At 36.5% G+C, this 22,672-nt stretch overlaps 1 protein-coding gene across 1 annotated transcript in view; it reads left to right on the top strand.

The window, feature by feature from the left end:
• The window catches only part of LOC145690124 (aquaporin AQPcic-like), a 104,090-nt gene that overhangs the window by 68,731 nt on the left and 12,687 nt on the right, over positions 1–22,672 (top strand). The window contains exons 3-5 of the mRNA XM_081764708.1: positions 14,852–14,995; positions 18,825–19,031; positions 22,071–22,151. Coding sequence (XP_081620834.1) covers positions 14,852–14,995; positions 18,825–19,031; positions 22,071–22,151 — 432 coding nt within the window. The remainder of the gene's footprint in view (positions 1–14,851; positions 14,996–18,824; positions 19,032–22,070; positions 22,152–22,672) is intronic.

Consider the following 22,672-nt stretch of genomic DNA (forward strand, 5'->3'; position numbering starts at 1 on the left):
AGAAACGACAGGCGATTTTATTCATACTACATAGCCTACATAAATGTATCATGAATAACCTAACAATATGGCATAACTCATTCGTCCTGGAAGAAAATCTACGAGGCAGGGGTTGTTTATTCTTGGGATTGTTTTATTTTCGGACGCTGACACATTATCTCGTTAAATGGCTATGCATAAATTAAAATTTAAGGCTGTATCTCTTCATATCAATAGCTGGAGTTGGTTAAGGTATAGCATCATTTTTTTTTTTTTTTTTTAGATTTACAAATAAATAAATAAATAAATAAATAGAACTCTATTTTCTTGAGTACAAAGAATTTACACTCGGCCATATCAATGTGTTCAACTGAACAATCGCGTTTTACTTTGGACCTTTGTGTGTGTGTGTGTGTTAAACGCTAATACAAGGTCTGTCAAAAAGTTAGTTGCACTGCGTAAGAAAATAAAACAGGATATAATTTTTATAATAACTTTATTTGTATCGCAAAGTTCCATTCACAATCTACTTTTCAACTTAATTACCTCCATTATTTAAGCATTTGTCGAGGTACGGCACATGGTTTTTCTGTGCCTTCTGCAAAGAAATCCCGTCCAATGCCCAATAACCATCTTGGGCTGCAGCTTTCACTTTGTCATCCAAGTGGTACCGTCGCTTTGAAAGTTCGTCTATTGTTATGCGTCTCTTTGCAAGAATGCATTCATTCACGCGAACAGCAATTCCCACATTTGACGCAGTTGATGGGCTTCCCTCGCGCTCAGCATCATCAATATCTGTACGTCCGTTTTCAAACATCTTGCATTACTTTGCGATAGCTTGACGTGATATTGCATTTTCACCATACACTTCGTGCAACTGCCGATAAATTCTAGTGCAGTTACACTTTTTCGTCCACCAAAAAAAAAAAAAAAAAAAAAAAAAAAAAAAAAAAAAAAAAAAACTGCACACATTTCCAATTTGGACGCCACTTGTAGCTATCAGAACACCTCAACTTGCCTCGTGAAAGCCGCTACGTCACACGATACAGCTACATGTCTGCAGTGTTGCCACACGGTTTCGTTAAAATAGCCTTTGACCGAAAGTATTTACGAAGGAGTGCAATTAACTTTCTGACTGACCCGCGTAATATTGCTGAATTTTGATTTAATCATAGGGCAAAACTTTTTGAATTGGCATTTCGTAAAGTAAATTGGTATTTGTTCCCCCCCCCTCTCTCTCTCTCTCTCTCTCACACACACACACACACACACAAACAAAAGAAAAAAAAAAACTTATGTTATCACATCCATGACATGAGCAAGAGACGTATCTCAAAGAAAACAGCAAATTTACAGTGTACCTACTGAATTGTTTCGTTGCTAACAGTGTGAAAACATATTTGCACTCATACGTAAACAATACTGTATATACAGATCAAGCAAAGTATGTTCAAGTATAAAAGAAACTGGAAGTCTCATCTGCTAACACAAGTGTCGGTGCGTGCACGCGTATTGATTACTGGCGTTGCGCCAATACCATTCTTTTTCTTTCTTTTAGTGGGAAAAGACATCGAAGATGAAACTAGATATATTATATTAAATATTTGCATACAATGATCCTTAAGAATATCATACATTAATTTGAATGAAAAAGTATGAGGTGCATTTAAAAGGAAAAGAAAGATAAAACTCATTCCTAGAGAACCTAGATTAACAATAACTTTTTGCAACAAAAAGATAACACAGTTACGTCACTACCCTCGCAGCGTGGTTATGTATAATATACCTTTAATGAATATTACAATGAGATTTTCCGCGTATTTAATACATTTATCAATTGCTATTTAAAATACGTATAGACCTATGTATTAATTATTCCTTTTCTAAACTCTACAAGATGTGTAATAAATATCTAATTAGACATTTTAAAGCAGTAATTCTCAACCTTCCTTACCTGGTGCACTTCCTCATAAATCTCGTATACAGTGAAACCTCTACTAACGGACACCTCTATAAAGCGGACACCTCCCTTAACGGACATATTTTGTAATCCCCAAACACTGTAATAGGAAAAAACATATTGGCAAACCTCTCTAAAGCGGACACTCTCTAGTACGGACACGGACAGCCTTTTCTCTCTTTTATAGGTATTATTTACCTCCGTATTACGGACACTTTCTCTAGAAATAAGTTGAAAAGTGTAGTAATAATACATTTTTAGTAATTCATACATGTGTCACCAAGGATACATTGTGACAACATTTTGCCCCCTCAACTGTCTGCTCAGCATCCTAGATGAAGCGTCTCTGTTTAACAACACTCTTATGTCCTTTGCTTGCACCCAACTCCCACCCAAGCTGTTTTAGACACAAAAGTGATTGACAGTTGCCCGTCGTTAGGGATGGCACGTTATGCTACTGTCCCGTTGGAGTCTCTAACCAACCAGAAGACAAGTTTAGTATTTTTTGCCCTCAGGTATATATATGGTCTCAAAAAGGACACTTCAGGACTGCAATTACCCTACAAATTAAAGCGCCATACTGAAAACGAAGGAAGTACTGATAAGTATAAAGTGCACAGAACTATAACATGTTATTTCCATGTTGTGCCTCGAGCATAGAGTATTGGATGACAGAGGATAATTCAGGTAATATTCGTAAATACGTAATTCATGCAAAAATATTTTTTTCTAATTGTATATTACCTTGCTCACTAATTTACATAACAAAATACTGAAACCTCTTGAAGGCAGACACCTCTCTATAGCGGACAATTTTTGATTCCCCACGGCTGTCCGCTTTAGAGAGGTTTCACTGTACTTCTTTTCTCGGTGGGTCGCGGTAGCTCAGTGATGGAGCGTTCACTTCTGTTGCGCGGGGTGCCTGGTTCGATCCCCGCTCAAGCCAAGTGAACTTTGTTGTGGACAAACACCGCGTGCGTGGGTTTTTCTCAAAATTCTCCCGTTTCTTCCCACTTTTCTCATTCCTTCATTTCCCATAATCACCGTCTCCTTTAGTCTAGTCGGCATAACCATGAAACGTAAAACTCACATTTCATTTTCAACTTCGCTTTCTGCTCGTTGGTCATATGTGCTTTTTGTCTGAATACGTGTCATTTTAGATGCAGAATTGAATTATCACATCTTCAATAATAATAATAATAATAATAATAATAATAATAATAATAATAATAATAATAATAAAATTATTATTATTATTATTATTATTATTATTATTATTATTATTATTATTATTATTATTATTATTATTATTATTATTATTATTATTATATATTAAATTTATGTTTACTTCCAGCAAAACGTTTCGATAGCGTTGTAGCTTAGTATTATTGTTTATCAGTTTTTTCTTAATGGAAACCATAATTTTTACTCAATTGTCATTTTGTGTTTGTACAGTATTTAATTTAACGCCTCTTTGTTACAGCATTCGTAATATTTGTAATTACGAATACAGTTTATTACTGCCAATAGCTTGTGCCCCCATGCAGTGGCGCCGATTTCTGTATAATTTTGGGTGGGTTAATTCAGGGATGTCCTTTATTATGACTAGACTTCGGATTTTTGCATATTCGCATGTTTTTTTCCTGATGAGATATTCATATGCTCTTTTAACAGAAATTCCTTTCAGATGTTTTGGGGTAAAATAGCGGAGTTTTATAGTGCATATATTTGCATATTTCGGAGGTTAGTGCATGTTTATGTCGTTACTGCATATAAATGCATATTTAAATTAACGACCAAATTGATCATTTTTTTACGTCTAACAATTTCCTCATAAATGGAATTTCAATTTTCTAATATACTTAGATTGAAGACCTTGAAATGGTTCATTGTTGTTGGTTTAGAATATCTTCCAAGGTCATATGAAGGGAGAATAAGAAAGAGGTGAGTGATTCATCCTCTCGGCAATGATGCATGATTGTCACGTTTTTGGAAGAGATATAAATAACGGTGTCAAATCACCTACACCCTCCACCTTACCCATCTCGGAAGTTAAAGTTGCCACTGTTGTGCGTGTGTGAGAGAGTGGATTTGAAATTGTGTGGTCCTGTGGCAGTATAAGAGTACCAAAAGAAAAATCTGGGTCCATTTAGTTGTAGTGCGACATCTTCAAATTTGAATTTAACTAGCTCAGAATCTTGTCGAATATTTTTGCCCATTTTTGTTCACCCAAGAAAAAATTTCGTACCATTCAAATAAACAAGTGAGGGCTATTTCAAAATTTTGGCCACTTCGATCACCTGTAGTGCATCTTCAAATTCGAATTTTAATCAGCTCAGAATTGTATCGAATTTTTTAATATTTTTCTACCACGAAAAATAAATTCTGTACCATTGAAATTAACAAAGGAGGGTCATTTAAAAATTTTGCCACTTGGATCACCTGTGGTGAGACATTTTCAAATTCTAATTTCAACTATTTTGGTGGTACAAAAATCTAAAAAAAAATAGGGAAAATTCTAAGCTAGGTACAATTTTTTGATGGTACAAAAATGTAGGGAAATAGGACAAAATTCTGAGCTAATTAAAATTCGAATTTGAAGATGTCGCACTACAGGTGATCGAAGTAGCCAAAAGTTTGAAACGGCCCAACGCTGTTAATTTTGTAGTGACGTTTATTTGAATGGCACAACATTTCTTTTGGGTGGACAGAAATGGACTTAAATTGGACAAAATTCTGAGCTAGTTAAAATTCGAATTTGAGGATGTCACACTATGGGTGATAGAAGTGGCCTATCTTTTAAAATGGCCTTCCCTCGTTTATTTGAATGGTACAAAATTTTTCTTAGGTGAACAGAAATGAATGCAAATTGGACAAAATTCTGAGCTAGTTAAAATACGAATTTGAAGGTGTCGCACTGCAGATGATCGAAGTGGCCGAAATTTGAAATAGCCCTGCTTTGTTAATTTGAATGGTACATTTTTTATTGGGTGGATAAAATGGACAAAATTCTGAGCTAGTTAAAATTCAAATTTGAAAATGTTGCACTACAGGTGATCGAATTGCCCGAAATTTTGAAATTGTCCTTCTTGGATTGAAGTTGAGAGACGTTATACAAAGTACAATTCAAATACAAAGTATATTTTGCAAAGTGTATGCTAAACAAGTAATATTTTCAAAGTAAATAAGCTTGTTTTCAGAAGAGGACATCTCTGTTTTGCTCGACACAAAAGCTCAAACTTCAGCAGCGCTCTACTTTTTGGTCTTATGTTTTCATAGTAGTTTCAAGTTTGGTAAGGAGGTTACACAACTATGAAACAACCCAGATTTTTTTTTTTTTTTTTTTTTTTTTGCATATTCGACAGAGTTTATCTCAAAGAAACCGTTAAAAAACGTATTTTGGGAAAAAATGAACAACCCTTTTGAAAATGAGCTCTAAATTAATTAAAATATTTCCTTTACAAAATCTGAAACTTGTCACAGCAGTTATTTTCTGAGATAAGAAGATGAGTATTTAAATATATAAGCTTGTGTTGCTTTGATACGCATCTCGGTCTCTCGAAACATAACTTTGCTACCAAGTCTTCTGTTACGTTTTCGATAACTTTACCTTTTTCCCATTCATGCTCCATGTCTCGCTCAAATTACTTCATTCCATTTGAAGTATCAATATTATACTGTACATTGTAAATTATTGCTGTTTGAAATGGACAATGTTACGCTAGAAGAAAATATTCTAGGATTTACACATAATTGGACACTAAAACAAAGTGGATTTATTTTGTTTTTAACAAGAACATAAGGGTTTTGAATACAGGCTTTTCATACAACAAAAACTTCCTTCATCAGGCTCCTTATTAAACGGAAATTTATTTTAAATGGAAATATTTCACAGTCCCATGAATTTAAAGGTTAGAAAAAAAGTGAAATTTTTAAGCGGCACCTGTGTTGCGAACAACGGATGCTGGATGCTAATATATACTTTTTAACAGAAATTTTCAGGTTCCGGAATGCAGCATTTAGAAAAATTTTAGTCATTCTGTGAGAGGTTAGGTATATGAACTTCGTTGTCCAAGGGCGCCCATCAGGGGGGCAAGGTGGGGCGCTTGCCCCCTAGAAGAAATTGTACTTCAAAATATCGAAGATCCAATAGAATTTTTACATTAGTTACAGCAAAATTTGAAACTATTTTTGAAACGTCGCTTATACTGCCCCCCTCCCCCTTGGAAACCACAACATGGGCACCCGTGACTTTGTCTTTAAAGGTCATCGTTTACTTGTTACCCTACACATTTAACTTTAGTCTACCGCTATGTAAGGCCCTACATACCGGCGAGTTTTTGAACGAAGTGCAATTTACATAGTTATTTTCAAATACCAATAACTCGTTTTCTAGCTGGTCTTGAGACATGGAACAAGGAACGTAATATACACAATAGATCAAAAGGCAGCCAAAAGTAGAGGGAGGAGCACTGAAAAATACAGCATCTAGTTTCTGTCTTGGCTTTTGAAACTGTATGAAGGCTTTTTTTTTGTAGTTGTTGTTGTTCACTGTAGTTTTTTGTGTATTAATTCGTACCGTAAATAAATACTGTAATTGAATACGGTAGGCCTATGTACAACAATTTATTTTATCTCACTATGTATGTATCTTATTTATTTTTTAAGCATAGATCTATCTTAGTTAACTTTAAAAGCTTTAACGGAAATTTTTGCGAGTCCTGTTCAATTTCGGTAGGCAGGTTTTATTATGTGTTTATACCAGAATTGTTTATTTACTTTTCTGAATATATTTATTCTTTATTAACAGATACTTGGCACATTCTTTTTTATTTGTAAATTAATATATATATTTAAGTTATTTAAGTAGATGTATTTTGATTTCACGTACTGACTGTGAGCTGTTTGAACCCGCCGAAACCAAATGTACTCAAGAAGCCTCGGACGCTTGGTTCAGTTCAATCTCAAAGATTATAACGAGATTAGAAGAGCGATGATTAGGACTTTGTAGTGCATTTGAGCTATTTGATTCAATAACGAAACAGACTCCACCAAGACCAATCGGACAAGGATTTCTTCGAAAAGCACAGTCAATAGACGCGAAAAATCCTGGCATAAAATTCTTGTCTACTGTAAATAAAGTGTTCCTGGGAACAACGACGCACGAATTTCAGATTTATCGGCAAGTAACTTTGCTTCTTTGAAATACTGTCCCTTAACGACTCGTGACACAGAAGGAACATTTTCGATGTTTTGACTGATAAATGCAGGTTTTTGCCAGAAAACACAGAAAACTACATAGACCCCCTAGTTGTGTATTGTAGCATGAATGCATCATAGTTATACATTAAGTATATGTAGTTCAAGTAATACAACTTTTTTCTCTAAAGATAATAAAATTTCTCATTTAACTTTAGTTTTTGATTGGTGCATATTTACAATTATTAGTGCATATTTGCATATTTTCAGTGCATATTTTCGTGATTTTTAGCGCATATTTGCATGCATATTTTGCCGTTTTTTAGTGCATATCGATCCGAAGTCTAATTATGACATATGGGCTAATAAAGTATCAATGAGAAATCTAATATCAAGACGGAGACCTAAGCAAACTTCAGAGGGGGGAGGCTAGGTCCCCATGATCGACGCCCATGCCCTCTTGCTCCAATTCTCACCCCATGTGAGCGCGTCCCCAAATTGGAAACCGTTTTAGAGGAAGTATAGCAACCAGATGTTTGTGGAGTTACTTCGTGGCTACATAGTTAGCATAAGCGCCTTTGGCGTTGGAGATTCAGATTAGATTCTCAGTGGGAGCACAAGTGTTCAGATCTCGCGTTAAGCTGAAGTTCCACATCTCATACAGTCTTGGTACTTACAAAGCATGCTAAACGCCAAACTAACCAGCCAAGTTAGTTTGTGTTCATCTTGTTTGCATACAGATACTGTTGCTGTTTGTATACTGCTTATGTTTCAGTTGGGGATACGTACGTTTCAGTCCATACAAAAGAACCAGTATATATATATATATATATATATATATATATATATATATATATATATATATATATATATATATATATATATATATATATATATATATATATAGAAAAAAAAAAGAAATAACAAAGATCTGAATTGCTCTATTACTGCTCTAGTATTGCGTGGATGCATCATAGATGGTTCGTGGGTTTAAAATGATTTAGTTTGCATTCGTAAATGTACAGTGTGTATTAAGAGAGTGTACATGGACAAATACCAATTGAATTGTATCTGCCAATAAAATTTAATAAGGGTTAAAAAAAAAAATAGTCCGATCAAGTTGTACGTCACGCAGCAGGAACGTTGGATGAGTAATAATACAGTCAGATGAATATAACTTGTAAAAGATTTATTTATCCCAACTTTTCGCTCAACAATTTCGAGTAATCTTCCTTCAATCTAGTGCCATTCGTGTTTCTAGGTTTTGCCGAACGTTAAAATCCAAAATACAGTATATGTAGTATCACCGGTAATGCCAGAAGATTTCCGCGGGGAAGATAACGTATTTCCATTATACGGGGGGTGAAGTTAGTACTGTGGAAATACTGGTAGCCCACATTGAGCACAACCAGGAACACGAACCAAGAAGGAATCTCGTAGTTCCGGAGGAATTATTTCCCAGGCCATCTGATCAGTGTAGTATTGTAATCTTTGACTATAGATCAGTGGCGCATTTACGATTTTGTTTCAGGGGGGAAGCTTTGCTCCTGGAAATGTGAAAAATCTGCAAGATATTTAATTTTCTTTGGATTGTAAATAGTTTCGGGGAGGTCTTAAACCCAGAAGCCCTCTTAAACACGCCACTGCTATAGATATGTTTCGATACTCCAAATTCTTTTTTGCTGATCGTGGTGTGAAAACACATTTGACCAACATTCCGGACACATTTCAAGTGTATCACAAATAGAAAATAATAATAATAATCTAATCGACTATAGACTAAAACAAGAGTAGCTGGTTTTTATAGCCTAAGATGTTCAACCTTCATTGCTTAGGTCTACTGTTGGGTGATACTGATCAGCACAACTATCCCAATCAGTGTTATCTCTGTATTTCTAGGCCTCGATACTTCGTAATTCACGTAGCCATTTTAATCTCTTACTATGGGTTCAACACCGTAAATACGCCATCACTGGGAATTGAAACCAGAACCGTGTGTGCCAAAGGCACACCCGCTAAAGGGGTACAAACATAGTCAATTTGTTCAAAATGTAAACTCTTTAAGAGATATTCACTCAAATAAAGCAATACGCAAACCAGATATTCACTCCAATAAAATAATGTTTATTTGCAATACGTACACGCACAAGGTAATACAACTGTATGTATGTATCGCTGCTTTGTATGTAGCACAAAACGTAAACGCAATGGGGTGAAACACTGTTTATACTATGACGCAACAGAGTGCGAGCTATTCATTCATTTTGTTTGTTTTGAGGCAGTTAGCACAGCGAAAACGAACGGACATCTTCATGATGGTCCATAGTCTGACTAAATATAATTGGCCACAATTGAAAATGTATTAAAGACCATTCACCAAAGAAGAAACAATCATTCATTTCAACAAACCAAAACGAAACTACCCAGCAATAAACTTTAAAGAGATAAAAGAAAAGAAAGGAACCCATTTTCTCCCGTTGAACATTTGTTTTACCGTTTCTTCAAAGTCAATATTTATATATAAAGACCTGAAACAACCCAATTAACACAGGTATTTCTGTTCCTTCTCTGGTGATTCTACAAATATTTTACTGTTGTCATACAACAGCTTCTGTTTACATTAGCACGTCTTGTTACTGAGTTTGCTGCCATGATAACACCAAGGACCCCGCACCGCTTATACAAACAAACCGTTAAACGAACAGAATTGCTTTAAAAAGATGAACACATTTACGAATGAGAAGAAAAAAAAACGTTCTACAACTTATTACGATTTCTAGTGACGGCAGCTTTTGTTGAAATAATGTAATATGAATTTGAATCGTGGAGGAACCCAGGGGCAATCGCCCAGTCGCCCCCCCCCCCAGAAGAGGAAACTTTCTTATTTTTTATATAAATAAAACGCATACCAGAGTTTGGAGCTCTTAAAAGTAGCTCTAAGTAGCAGTATTACAACCCCTCCCCCAAGAAGTCCGTCCTGGATCCGCCCCTGGAGGAACCAGAGCTCAATGAACGTAAACCCATCACAATTAGAGCACACAAATCTTCCACAGATCATCAGTCTGACAATTAGGGCTAATTCTGTGAAATAAACTTATTTCTTACATAAGTAATCAATATAACTTTCAATTTACAAGATGTTTCCTATTGTAATCTAAATTTTAAGTTTCCAGAGATTTATAAAATGCTTTAAGACTAATACATCCGACATTCACTTCGATGCAGGGGAAAAAGGAGATCTGAAAACGTAGGGGGACGCGTGACGTCACGTTCAGTAGCGTATGCAGGAATTTATTTCGGGAGAGGTCCAAACTCAATATAAGGGTATTTTATATTAAAATTCATAAAATTGCTCCTAAAATTAGCTAAATTTACACAAAAGTAGAAGTTTCGGGGGGTGGGGTCCGGACCCTCAGGACCTACCCCCTGCGTACGTCGCTGGTCACGTCGACCCCGTACCTATCTTTACCCATTGTAATTATTCAGGAAGTGGAGGGACGCCATAGTTTTTTTGGAAGTGGGTAAACGACCTTCCCCGCGTTCCCCTTCAATTTTACCCTTGCTTTGATGGAATTTCGACCCTAGGAGATCCTATACCCAGGGTTTCATGGCGTGATTCCACATCTCTTGGACGCAAAATGTGTGACAGGAAACAGTTTATGTTGTGATGGCTGATTTTGCTTGATGATCTGTTCACCGCAACAGTTTCAAGTCCGGTCAAGGATCGGAGCCCACATTAACAGTAAATCCCATCCTGCATAACCTTGGCGTTGCACAGAGGCGACAACCACAAAAACTCAAAACTCTAGACCCCGTTACCATTTCGTATTTAATGATGACTCAGATCTTGCTTTCTACGTAAGTGTATTTATTCGACGACAAGACGTTGACAATCTACAAATTTATCTTACAGCTCTTCGTGGTTGGGAGCTGGAGGTTAATGGTAGGCTTTGTTGGGAATTGGTAGGCTAATGGTCAACATGGTTGGGAATTGATAGGCTAATGGTGGACACGGTTGGGAATTGCTAGGCTAGTGGGCAGTATGATTAGAAATCGCAAAAACTAAAGCTGAAAAATCCGTTGGGCCATCGTAGTTTAAACTTTGTGTTGATCAACCAACAATTTGCCATTATTCATCCGATAATTTCGACCTCGCACACCCGACAAGATTTGTACTAGATTGGTTGGAGGTTACGTCGGCAATTGAGTTGGTTGACAAATGCTCGACAAAACAGTCAATTATAACGCACGCCACCGTTGGCAATTGGCTAACCTACAGTTTCCTACTGTTAGGCCTAATCTGTGCCACTAGGGTATCGCGACATTGCTGAAAAGATGCGTTAAAGTTCAATCAACCAAACTAAAACACAGGAGACAATCGATGGTATATAAGCTGTGCGAATGAAATGAAAGCTGTGACGTAGCAGTATGATAAAGGGAACGTGGCTAAACAGATGCATTACATCACGATCAGATCAGCAGGTGACACACAGTACATCTCGTTCTTAGTTTTAACAAGATAGACCAGACGTGGCAACACTGTAGCATTTTTATTTGCTAACAGCGTTTAAAACAAACTTGAGGCAAGGAATTTAAACGCCATAAACGCTGTCCCTTAGTATAGTGGTCTTTCGTCTGCGAACCTCATATATCTAATACTTCTACCTTCCACCGAAATATCCTTTCTATTCCTTCCACAATTCGTTCCAGCTAGATAATATATTCTACAATATTATTAGAGTTTAATGAATTTAAAAAAAATCCAAAGATGAGAGATATACAAATAGATAAATCTCATCAAAGCGAACAAGAATTTTAGGTATGATTTAAAAAAATAGATCAAAAGATTATGATCTTGGCCAAGAATTTTAGGAATGATCCAAGAAATGCATCAAAAGATTGCAATCTTGGCCAATAATTAGGTTTCGGATCAGGGGGCACAAAATTTTTGAATAGCCCCTATATAGTTTTTTTATTATTATTATTATTATTTAATAAGCACATCATATTGAGTTAAGTGATAGTTTGGGTTTACCTACACTGTATGTAGTTCTAAACCTAAAAGTTAGAATGTTATATACTGGTTAATTATAACATAAACAAACACTGGTGTTACTTCAATATATTCTGTGGAATGTCTAATTTACGATACAAACTATTGGAATACATAAAAATATAACAATAAAAATTATATTCAAAAATGTGACCAAAGTTGCTACACTGCCATTTTTATGAGGGGTACCTAATAAGAGACCCCGGCTTTTTGTACTCTTAAAAGAGTTATTTTATTAATTCAGCATTCAACACTGTCTTTAAGCCAAATCCTGTGATGGCAGTGGAGTACGTTACACTTTCAATCTAACTTCAATTTTAGAATATACACACTGTAAAATTTTACTTTTTGTGCGCATAAACTGCAACGATTTTTAATCACTTCTTTTAATGCTCAAATATGTACCAAATGAGAAGAAATGTGTCCAAAATGACAGTACAATGCCAACGAAATCACTGGCTCTATGTACAGGACTAAGTCTAAGAGACTACTTGGTGAACACAGAAATGTCGATACAAATGAGTTTCTAATATAAGACAAGTATTACTATACGGGTCACATTGAGACCGGTCTCGTATACTGAACCCGTTAGGGGTCTCATAAGACATTCGGCCGATAAACAAATGACTAACGCCATCTCAAATATAAGTGGAAGAAAATCGGTAACTCATTATATGTTGCAATACGCATATTCACTGGTATAAAAGAAAGTAAAGATAGAATGAATATCAATTTACCTTCTCCATTTTCAGCGCCTGATGTGTGCACGTTGGGCGCAATTTCTTCCAGCATCCGCTATATTAACAACTCTCCACATAACAAGCTGACGTGACTTCCTGTACTCTAGTGGGCTATTTCCTTTCGTTTTAGGGCGCTTGCACTAGATTGCAGCTCTTGCTTCACAAGATAGGTATTGGTCTCAATTTAGCTGCCTATCCTCATATTAGGGGTTCTTACCCTATATATAATTCTGTCAAAAGAAAACACAGCAGTATACAGGGTGTTTCAAAACAACACCGACAACGTTTGGGAAGTGATTCCTGACACCAAGATAAGTCAAAAAGTATAGACCAACCTGGATGCACAAATGCTTCCTTTCGAAGTTATAGGCTGCCGAAAACATGAAAAAATGAACTTTAAAGGTCCATAGCTCCAGTATTATAGAACCTACCGTAGTCGAATCAAGACTTCACTTAGGAACTAGTATGTGCCCCATCCAAATATCCAAGTTTCAGAATCCTGTGGTACTTCTGCAACAATTTGTATGGAAGTGGTTGGAGAGTATTTCAAATTATATGCCTGTAGCCAAACTCCCTCTATAAAAGTTGCTTCGTCAATACTCTGAAACATGTATTTTTGGATAGCGCACATATTAGTTCCTAAGTGAAGTCTTGACACGACTACAATAGTTCAAGTAGTTTATGAGCTATATAGACCTTTAAAAGTTCATTTGTTCATGTTTTCGGCAGCCTACAACTCTAAAAGGAAGCATTTGTGCACCCAGGATGGTCTATACTTTTTCTCTTATCTTGGTGTAAGGTATCACCTCCGAAAGGTTGTCGGTGTTGTTTTGAAACACCCTGTTTAGCAATCGACAGATCATGGAGCTAGATTCTGTACATTTTCTGAAGACAGTTACTGGCAACACTAAGCATAATTATTAAATCTAAAAGTCGAATGAGAAGTGAAGTAAAAAGCTTAATATTTTGTGATAAAAATTAAATTTCTCTCGCGTCTGACAAAATATGCACATGTCAGTTGAGAGTTGTACGATCTTGGTCCTAATCAAGGATAATATAAAATAGAGGATCTGGCCATACAACAAAATCGTGAAGCTATACGTCACAGCTTCGCCACACTTACTCTGGCTACTCTGCGCCACTTAAGATCGCAATGTTTCGAGCCAACAATCATGGCGGAAACGAGAGTAGCCAATCAGACGTGCCAGCTCAGACGATGCTCGTTTTTTTTCCTTCATTGAGCTCATATGATGAAGATACGTGTGGGCAGATCCTCTATTTTATGACATCCTTGGTTCTAATAATGAAGTAAAAATAAGGACTAGCTCAGGAGAGTAATGCTCCCGGAAGTAGGAACGGAAAACACAGTTCTGATTGGTTGGCGTTATCTATGTCTTGCCACGTTGCATTCAAATAGCAGAATTCAGACAATTGCTGCTGTCGGTTCTGGTGGCCGAGTGGGCTAGCATTATATGCTAGTAACAAAAATCTATTTTGGCGTGAGTTCAAACCCGGCTTGAGGAAAGTTTTTTAAACATTTTTTTTTACATTTTTATAACACTTTTTAAATTAAAATAATACGAAAATAATACTCAAAAATGTGATTTACTTACTTTTGTGCAGATAAGTAGTAGTAGTAGTAGGAACGAGTTAGAAACACCGCAGGGCTCGTTTTGTTGCCCTTGTACTCCATGATATAAGGCTCGTTTTTCCCCCTTGTACTAAATGACAGATTTTGTGACCAACTTAAAACAATTGACTAGGATAGCGCGTAAAACAGCTGGCTAGAGTAGCGCGAGAAAAAAAACGTACTTCCGGGAGTATTACTCTCCCGAGCGGGTCGTTAAAAATAGGTTGAACATAGGGTTATACTACTGAGAAAGAAATACATTGATATTGTTTTCTGTTTGAATATTACAGACATTTGGACACGTGAGTGGATGTCATATCAACCCTGCAGTGACATTTGGAATGCTGGCGACAGGAAATATTTCAGTGCTTAAGGCTCTTTTTTACATAATTGCTCAATGTGCAGGTGCCGTTTCTGGATCTGGAATTCTCAGGGTAAGTTACAAATCAATACGAGTAAACTTTTTTCTTTCCTTATTTTGGCTTTAAAAATAATAATTAAATACATATAATTATATCAAGCTTCCGGAAACCTAATTAAAATAAATTACTGGAGTCAAGAGTAGTAATTATTAGCAATTTCTACAAAATGACAAAGTTGGTAAAGTATTAGTTGAGAAACAAAGGAGTCGTGTCCAAACCACGTCTACTACGGTGTAGTTTCCATTCCAAAAGAGTGCCGTGGTGGCTCATTGGTAGTGTTCATCGCTAGTGCATGGGGTCCCTGGTTTGATCTTAGGCCGCGCCAAGTGAGCTTTATGGTAGACAAACACCATATGCATGCGTTTTCTCGGGGTTCTCCAGTTTCCTCCCACTTTCTTCATTCCACCATTTCACTCATTACTCGTCATCACCGTTCCTTTAGCCTAGCCGGCATAACTGTGGGACGTAAAACTTAGATTTCATTTTTCTCCATTCCAAAAAGGTATATGACACGCTTTTGTTTGATAGTGGGTGGTCAGCACGTCTGTTCCATGAGCAGTTATTTCTAACTTTATACATCGATATTACTTTTCTTCTTAATAAATCACTTTTTAAAAAGTAATACATTGCTCAGTCTGTAATTTAAAAATTAAAGTGTCCCTTTATTGTGTTCATTATAAACTTCCAGAAAAAATAACGAGGGGAAGAAAACTCTGTGCAACTAACCACCTTTAAACCCTTGGCGGCTCTCCAGTTTTCCAGCTCCTTTCTACGTCCTGCCGATAACACACAATGCTGGATAAATTTAATGGTGCGTATATGCAATCAATAATTTAAAGGAAATTTATATCTTTCAGAATAGTTGCGCCCAAATGTTGAAGCATAGCTTCTCACTACGAGTCAAAAATACGCATAAGCCAATAGTATACTGCGTTTTGCAACTTGCATCAGAAGCTCACAAGAGAAATTAAGGATGGCTAGATATACAGTATATGAAATCTGCCACCTCATTATTTAGAAATTCGACGGTACTGCTTGGTTGACTTGTTTCCCAAACGCCGGATTGAGAGTAGGAGTTGTGTGGAATAAACGTCATAGTTATTTGTACTTTGCCAAATTAGGCAATTTTCAACTATATATGGGATATACAGGGTGTTTCGAAACAACACCGACAACGTTTGGGAGGTGATTCCTCCTGACACCAAGATAAGACAAAAAGTGTAGAGCAACCTGGGTGTACAGATGATTCCTTTCGGAGTTATAGGCTGTCGAAAACATAAAAAATGAATCTTAAAGGCCCATAGCTCCAAAACTATGGGACCTACTGTAGTCGGGGTCAGGACTTCACTTAGGAATTAATATGTGCGCTATCCGAAAATGTGTTTCAGAATCCCAAGGTACTCACGAAGCAATCTTTATAGGGGAAGTTTGACTACGGGCATATCATTTGACGTACTTTCCAACTACTTCTATACAAATTGTTGTGGAAGTACAACAGGATTCTAAACTTGGATATTTGGATAGGGCACATACTGGTTCCTATGTGAAATCATGACCCGACTATGGTATGTCCCATAGTTTTGGAGCTATGGGCCTTTAAAGTTGATTTTTTTAATGTTTTCGGCAGCCTATAACTCCGAAAGGAAGCGTCTGTGCACCCTGGTTGGTCTATACTTTTTGTCTTATCTTGGTGTCAGGAATCATCTCCCAAACGTTGTCGGTGTTATTTTGAAACACACTTTATACCGTGAAGTGGTTAAATCCAGGCTTACTTTCTATCTTTAGAAATATGACCAATGCTCTCGGAACACTTCACAACTTTAATAGAAAAGTGATCATAAAACATTGTAAGTTACTCTTCCTCCTCAGGAGGCAATTGTCATGTGTCTGGTTGGCCATGTTAACTTGCAGCAGTGGCGATCTTAAACGAGAAAATTTTGAGTTATTATTTCATTTTTTATTAAAGTTACGAATGAACTACAACCTATAAAAGGATAGTAAATTAGAACATCTGCGCCACGCTCTCTTTCCTTCCACTAATTCTGAAATTAGAAAAAGTCTCCGAACATAAGCGTCTCGATTCAACATTGATTTCTGCAAGGGAGTGACTAATGCAACGGAGAATTTTGAGATGAAAATCGATTACCATCGTCTAAAAGTCTTTAAAAATTCCTAAATTTCCTCACGAACAGTCCAACAAGCCTCTCCTCAAACAATAATATTTGGTGCAATCTACACTCATGCTCTGGGTTCTTACAGTATTAAATATCAAAAGATAACTCAAACCCTGATGGTACATTTGAGACAGTTTAAGAATGACATCCACAGAGCATGTTTTGTATTTAGGAAAATTCCTGTTTCATCTATTTTCCCATTATTTTAGTGTAGGCCAGTGTCTGTCAAACTTTTTCTTTCAAGTTGCGGCTATTTTTAATAGTCAGAATGTTCTACGGACCACCCTACTTTTGTCCCATTACTTTGAAAATGTTTTGAGCATAGATGCCTTGAACCCAGTAAACATATATTTTCTAAACTTGTATTAATCAAAATTTCCTTTAATTTTGTAATGGTACTATCGTTGATTACTCGCTTCGCTGGTTTGAAATAAAAACGTTAAATGCACAACTCCTTATGTCATATGCTTGGTAAAAATGACAGTAAAAAGATAAATATTATTGTGGGCTAAATTTGGATTTAAACGGCATCTAAAATATCACTCTTCATCTCAACGTTCCCGAAAACTATGGATTCAACACTAATATCGGTCATTTTCGATCATTTTCATATATGTCCCCTCCTCCCGTAAGTTGCACTGTCAAAGTGAAATAATAAAAACCATTCCAGGCCCAAATCTCATCTATGTTGAAAATTTGATCGAGATCGGCCGGGTGGTTCAAGATTTAATTAGTCACAAACATAATGACTTTCATTTTTACATATATATATATATATATATATATATATATATATATATATATATATATATATAAACAGAAATAAAAGTTTTTTTTCTTTTTAATAATGAAAGCAATCAAGAATATTTTACAACCTTCTATCTATAGTGCCTATAAGTTATACAATTTGTATAAGAATGTTTACAATATAGTTGTATAATTTGTACCTGTTTGAGATTCTCAACTCTAACATGTGATACACAATTCGCTTGAATTTTATTTTTTCGTGTATTTTTTTGGTCTTATGAGATCACACAAGGACCTTCAAGAACCATGTGTGGTCCGTTGACCAATTTGAGAAACGATAGTCTAGACCATGTAGCAATCTTGTTGACAAATTTTACTGTTGCTGGGCCAACAGCGTTTCACTACAATTATGGTGCGGCATGGAGATACGTATTAATTCGAATTCAAGTCAATTTTAGAAGTCAGCCATACTAAATTTATCCTTCATTTCTAGCTCTTCTCCGCCGGGCATGATGGTTCAGCGTCAGAGTGCTTAAACTTCTGGTGCAAGGGTCGCTAGTTCGATACCCGGCCAAGTAAGTTTGTGGTGGACAACATCGTGTCCGTGTTTTTTTTTCTTTTTTGGGGGGGAGATACTCCCACTTCCTCCCGCAATGTAATTGCGTCAAATTCTTCCACCATTCACTTGCCTTAATCATCCGTCTCTCTTAGCCTAAAGGGCATTAAACTGAAACGTGGGACGTTAAACTGAAATACTTCATTTCATTCATTCATTTCTGCCGAATAATCAAAACTTCAGCATTATTCACAATTAAGTTGATAGCCTATGTCTAATTATTTCTTACTACCTTGCTTTGTTTCTTTTGTCTAAAAATATTAGTGGACCAATGATTAAATATAAACTTTTACTTTCTCAACAGGCGCTCTCACCGGATAACAACAGTACGTTAGGAATGACTCAAGTGAGTGGAATGATCACCCCACTTCAAGGGTTTGGAGTGGAATTTATGGTTGGATTTACTTTGCTGCTTGTCATCTTTGCTGTTTGCGATTCCAACAGAGCCGATGTGCGTGGAGCTGCACCACTCGCTATTGGATTTACTGTCGCTCTCTGCCATCTTGCGGTGGTAAGTAGAACTAGTTGATGTTTTTTCATCGAACATATCCAAAGGTAAATACAGTAAATGTATGGTGTACGCCAGTGGTTTCCAGCCTTTCTTGACTGTCCACACACTTTACTGGACTCCACAACACCGCGCCACACCCTTTTTTTTCCTTTTTTGCTACTAATAATAAAAAATATAGGCTAAACCTATAACTTTCTATCAGGGGCGTAAATAAGGGCCCCGCAGACCCCGCATTGCGGGGGGGCCTTAAGCCATAAGAGGGCCCGAAATCTTGAAGTGGGGCGTAGAGAAGGGGCCCCACTTCACGCTCTCTGCGGGGAGGCCCCCAAGTCTTTAGTTACGCCACTTTCTATAAAGAAATGACTATGTATTACTGAGCATTGTGGCTGTCGCTGGATACGTTCATTGATACAGTTGACTCAAAATTGATTTTTAACTAATTATTATAGGCTTCATAATTTTAAAATTTCAAGACCCCCATGCTGGAAATCACTGACATACAATACAGTGCAGTACGAGTTGGGAGAATGGGAGGGGCGAGGGGCAAACAATACCTAAGATATACTTGAATTTAAGTCTCATCTTTAGCTAATCTAAAAAAAAAAAAATAAAAAAAAAAGTGAATAATTTAAAACAATGAAAAATATTTAAAAATGTAGAAATTGAGCCAAGTAGTATGTGTAAAATGCAATTTAATAAACTTAAGAACTGTTTTCATTGTTCTTCTTACAGATCAGAAACTTCTTTGCACAGTTTATAAAGTCATAATGAATAGACACCCAAATTGATACACTATATAGTCTTGAAAATAATTATTAGTAAAACAAATAATTACCTAACAGCATTTTGTAGATACCATTTGGCTCACTTTCTACGTTTTTTTTTCTTTTATATTCTTTATTGTCTTTGTTATACAGTAAAATTCAAAAATGGGAGAGTAAATATCGTAGAGTACATGTCCTGCATACGATTTGGTATGCTGCATTACTACTACTATTATTTATTTATTTAACATGATTGAACAATGCAACGCAATAGCAGGGTTTCTACTGGTCAGGGAAAACTCAGGGAAAATCGTGTAGGTCAGAGAAACTCAGGGAAAAACAGACTGGAAATCAGGGAAAGTTAGGAAAATTTTATAAAATATATATTTTTTTCTAACCTTTGCACACCAATTTCAGTCTAGCGAACCATTATATAATACCTATTTTTATGGAAGGTAAATGTAATGTCTGTTATGAGCAATTGATTACTATTTGTCTCTATGAAATAAATGTTCTCATATATAAATATTCACCATTATTTATTCCTTATTTATATGTCAACGTCATCCGACATCTGGCATGAAAGTCAGGGAAAGAGATTTCTCCAGATCAATAGGAACTCTGAATAGCGATGAAATGTCTGGAAGAAGTAAGAAAGAAAAAAAAAAACACTCGAAAGGTTCTCTTCTATTAACAAGTATAAGGATCAGGTAGAGCATTGGAGATGGGGCTGCGGTGGCTCAGTGGTAGAGCGTTCACCTCTGGTGCTTGGGGTCCCGGGCTCGATCCCAGCCCCCGCCAAGTGAACTTTGTGGTGGACAAACACCGTGTGCGTGGGTTTTCTCAGGGTTCTCCCGTTTCCTCCCACTTTCTTTATTCCATCATTTCATTCATTACTCATCATCACCGTCTTCTTTAGCCTAACCGGCATTACCGCGGGACGTAAAACTCAAAGATTTCAATTCATTTTTTTTCTTAATTTTTTTTTCGTGTAATTTAAACATATTAGATATGTGAATTGGTTATTAGTGAAGTTAGTTTCGGTTCATGCGGACTTCCAAGGGGGGGCAAGAAAAAGCGACATTTCAAATATAGTTTCAAATGCTGCTGTAACTATTCTAAAAATTCTATTGAGTTTTCGATATTCCTAAGTACAATTTCCGCGAGGAACCGGTTCTCGGAGATCCGGTTTTCAGAACCGGTTCTGGACCTCAATCCGAAAACCCGGTTCCAGAACCGGATCTTAGGAACCGGTTCCAGATCTGGATCCGAAAACCCGGTTCCAGAACCGGATCTTAGGAACCGGTTCCAGACTTGGATCCGAAAACCGGTTCCATAACCGGATCTTAGGAACCGGTTCCAGTCCTGGATCTGAAAGCCCCCAAAGACCCGTAAAGGAGGCACAAATTTCACCTTCAAAACACTGCAAAGAGGACCATGCGCTTGTGCCCTCCCCGCCCAGACTCTTTTGTGCCCCCAGAAAAAAATTTGGGCCACCAGTGTTTTTTTTTTTTTTTTATTTTGGTCCACCAGTGGGTGTTTAGCCAAATGAGTTGGCCAGTTTGCCTGTTTAACCATTGAGTTTGCCAGTTACCCAGTTTATTTAGCCAAATGAGACAAGCGGCCGCCACCTGGGCGCCTGCCTGTCGCTTACACCATTTCATCTAGCACACTGTTCACAGCTTTCCAGCAGCTCGGGTTTAGCGTAGGGATCGTCACAAAGTTTCGTTTCCAGACCTGGATCCGAAAACCCGGTTCCAGAACCGGATCTTGAGAACCGGTTCCAGATCTGGATTCGAAGAACCGGTTCTAGACCTGGATCCGAAGAACCGGTTCCAGATCTTGATCCGAAGAACCGGTTCTAGATCTGGATCTGAAGAACCGGTTCCAGACCTGGATCCGAAAAACCGGTTCCAGACCTAGATCCGGAAAACCTAGAACCGGATCCGTTCAGACCCGAAAACCGGTTCCAACAGGAACCGGTTCTGGACATCCCTAGTTTTAACATTCTCGTTAAGTCTGTAAGAAATAGGTGTCAAGGTCATTGTTTTAATAAACCATACATATAAGTATTTTTAATCACAGTTATGCATATACATGAGTATATTATCAAACTTTAATACTTAAAATATAGTGAGATGTGAAAGTTTTTTTTCTCTTTTTAAAGATTTCCCCAATTTTGTTGCACAATAAAAAGAAAACCAAATTTATTTTGTACTTTTATGTTTATAAACTGTATGAAATTCTATTCAGTGAAGAATAACTCTAATTACAGATAAACTACACGGGAGCAAGTATGAATTCTGCCAGAACTTTCGGTTCAGCTGTCATATCTGGAATTTGGGAAAACCATTGGGTAAGTATTTTAATTACTGTTGGATTGGGATAACATTTACCAATAATAAGTAACATTTGAAAGCTATCGAGGGAGAACATAACACCATATTTTTTTCCTCCAGTTATCGTGCTTTTTGTCTAAAATACGCTGGAATTCCGGGACTCAGCAACCAGTCAGTGATAGAAAGGAACAAACACCTGTCTTCTGGAATATTTAAAAAGGAAAACAGTCTATACAATAGGAAAGAGAAATAATAATAATAATAATAATAATAATAATAATAATAATAATAATAATAATAATAATAATAATAATAATAATAATAATAATAATAATATATGTTCTCTTTTTGTAATATTTTCAAAAAATATTTTCGAATCAGCACTCAAAAAAGAAATCTTTCTACATTTACTTTATACATAATTAATTACAAAAATCTTAAGATATTCGAATTTAAAGTTACAAATTGAACTCATCAGTTAGGATATGACGATGGAAATCAGACTCAAAATTACGCTCACTGACAAATAAATAAATAA

Source organism: Thermobia domestica, chromosome 7 (genome assembly GCF_964235325.1).
Source record: "Thermobia domestica chromosome 7, izTheDome1.hap1.1, whole genome shotgun sequence".
NCBI classification, from domain to species: Eukaryota; Metazoa; Arthropoda; class Insecta; order Zygentoma; family Lepismatidae; genus Thermobia; species Thermobia domestica.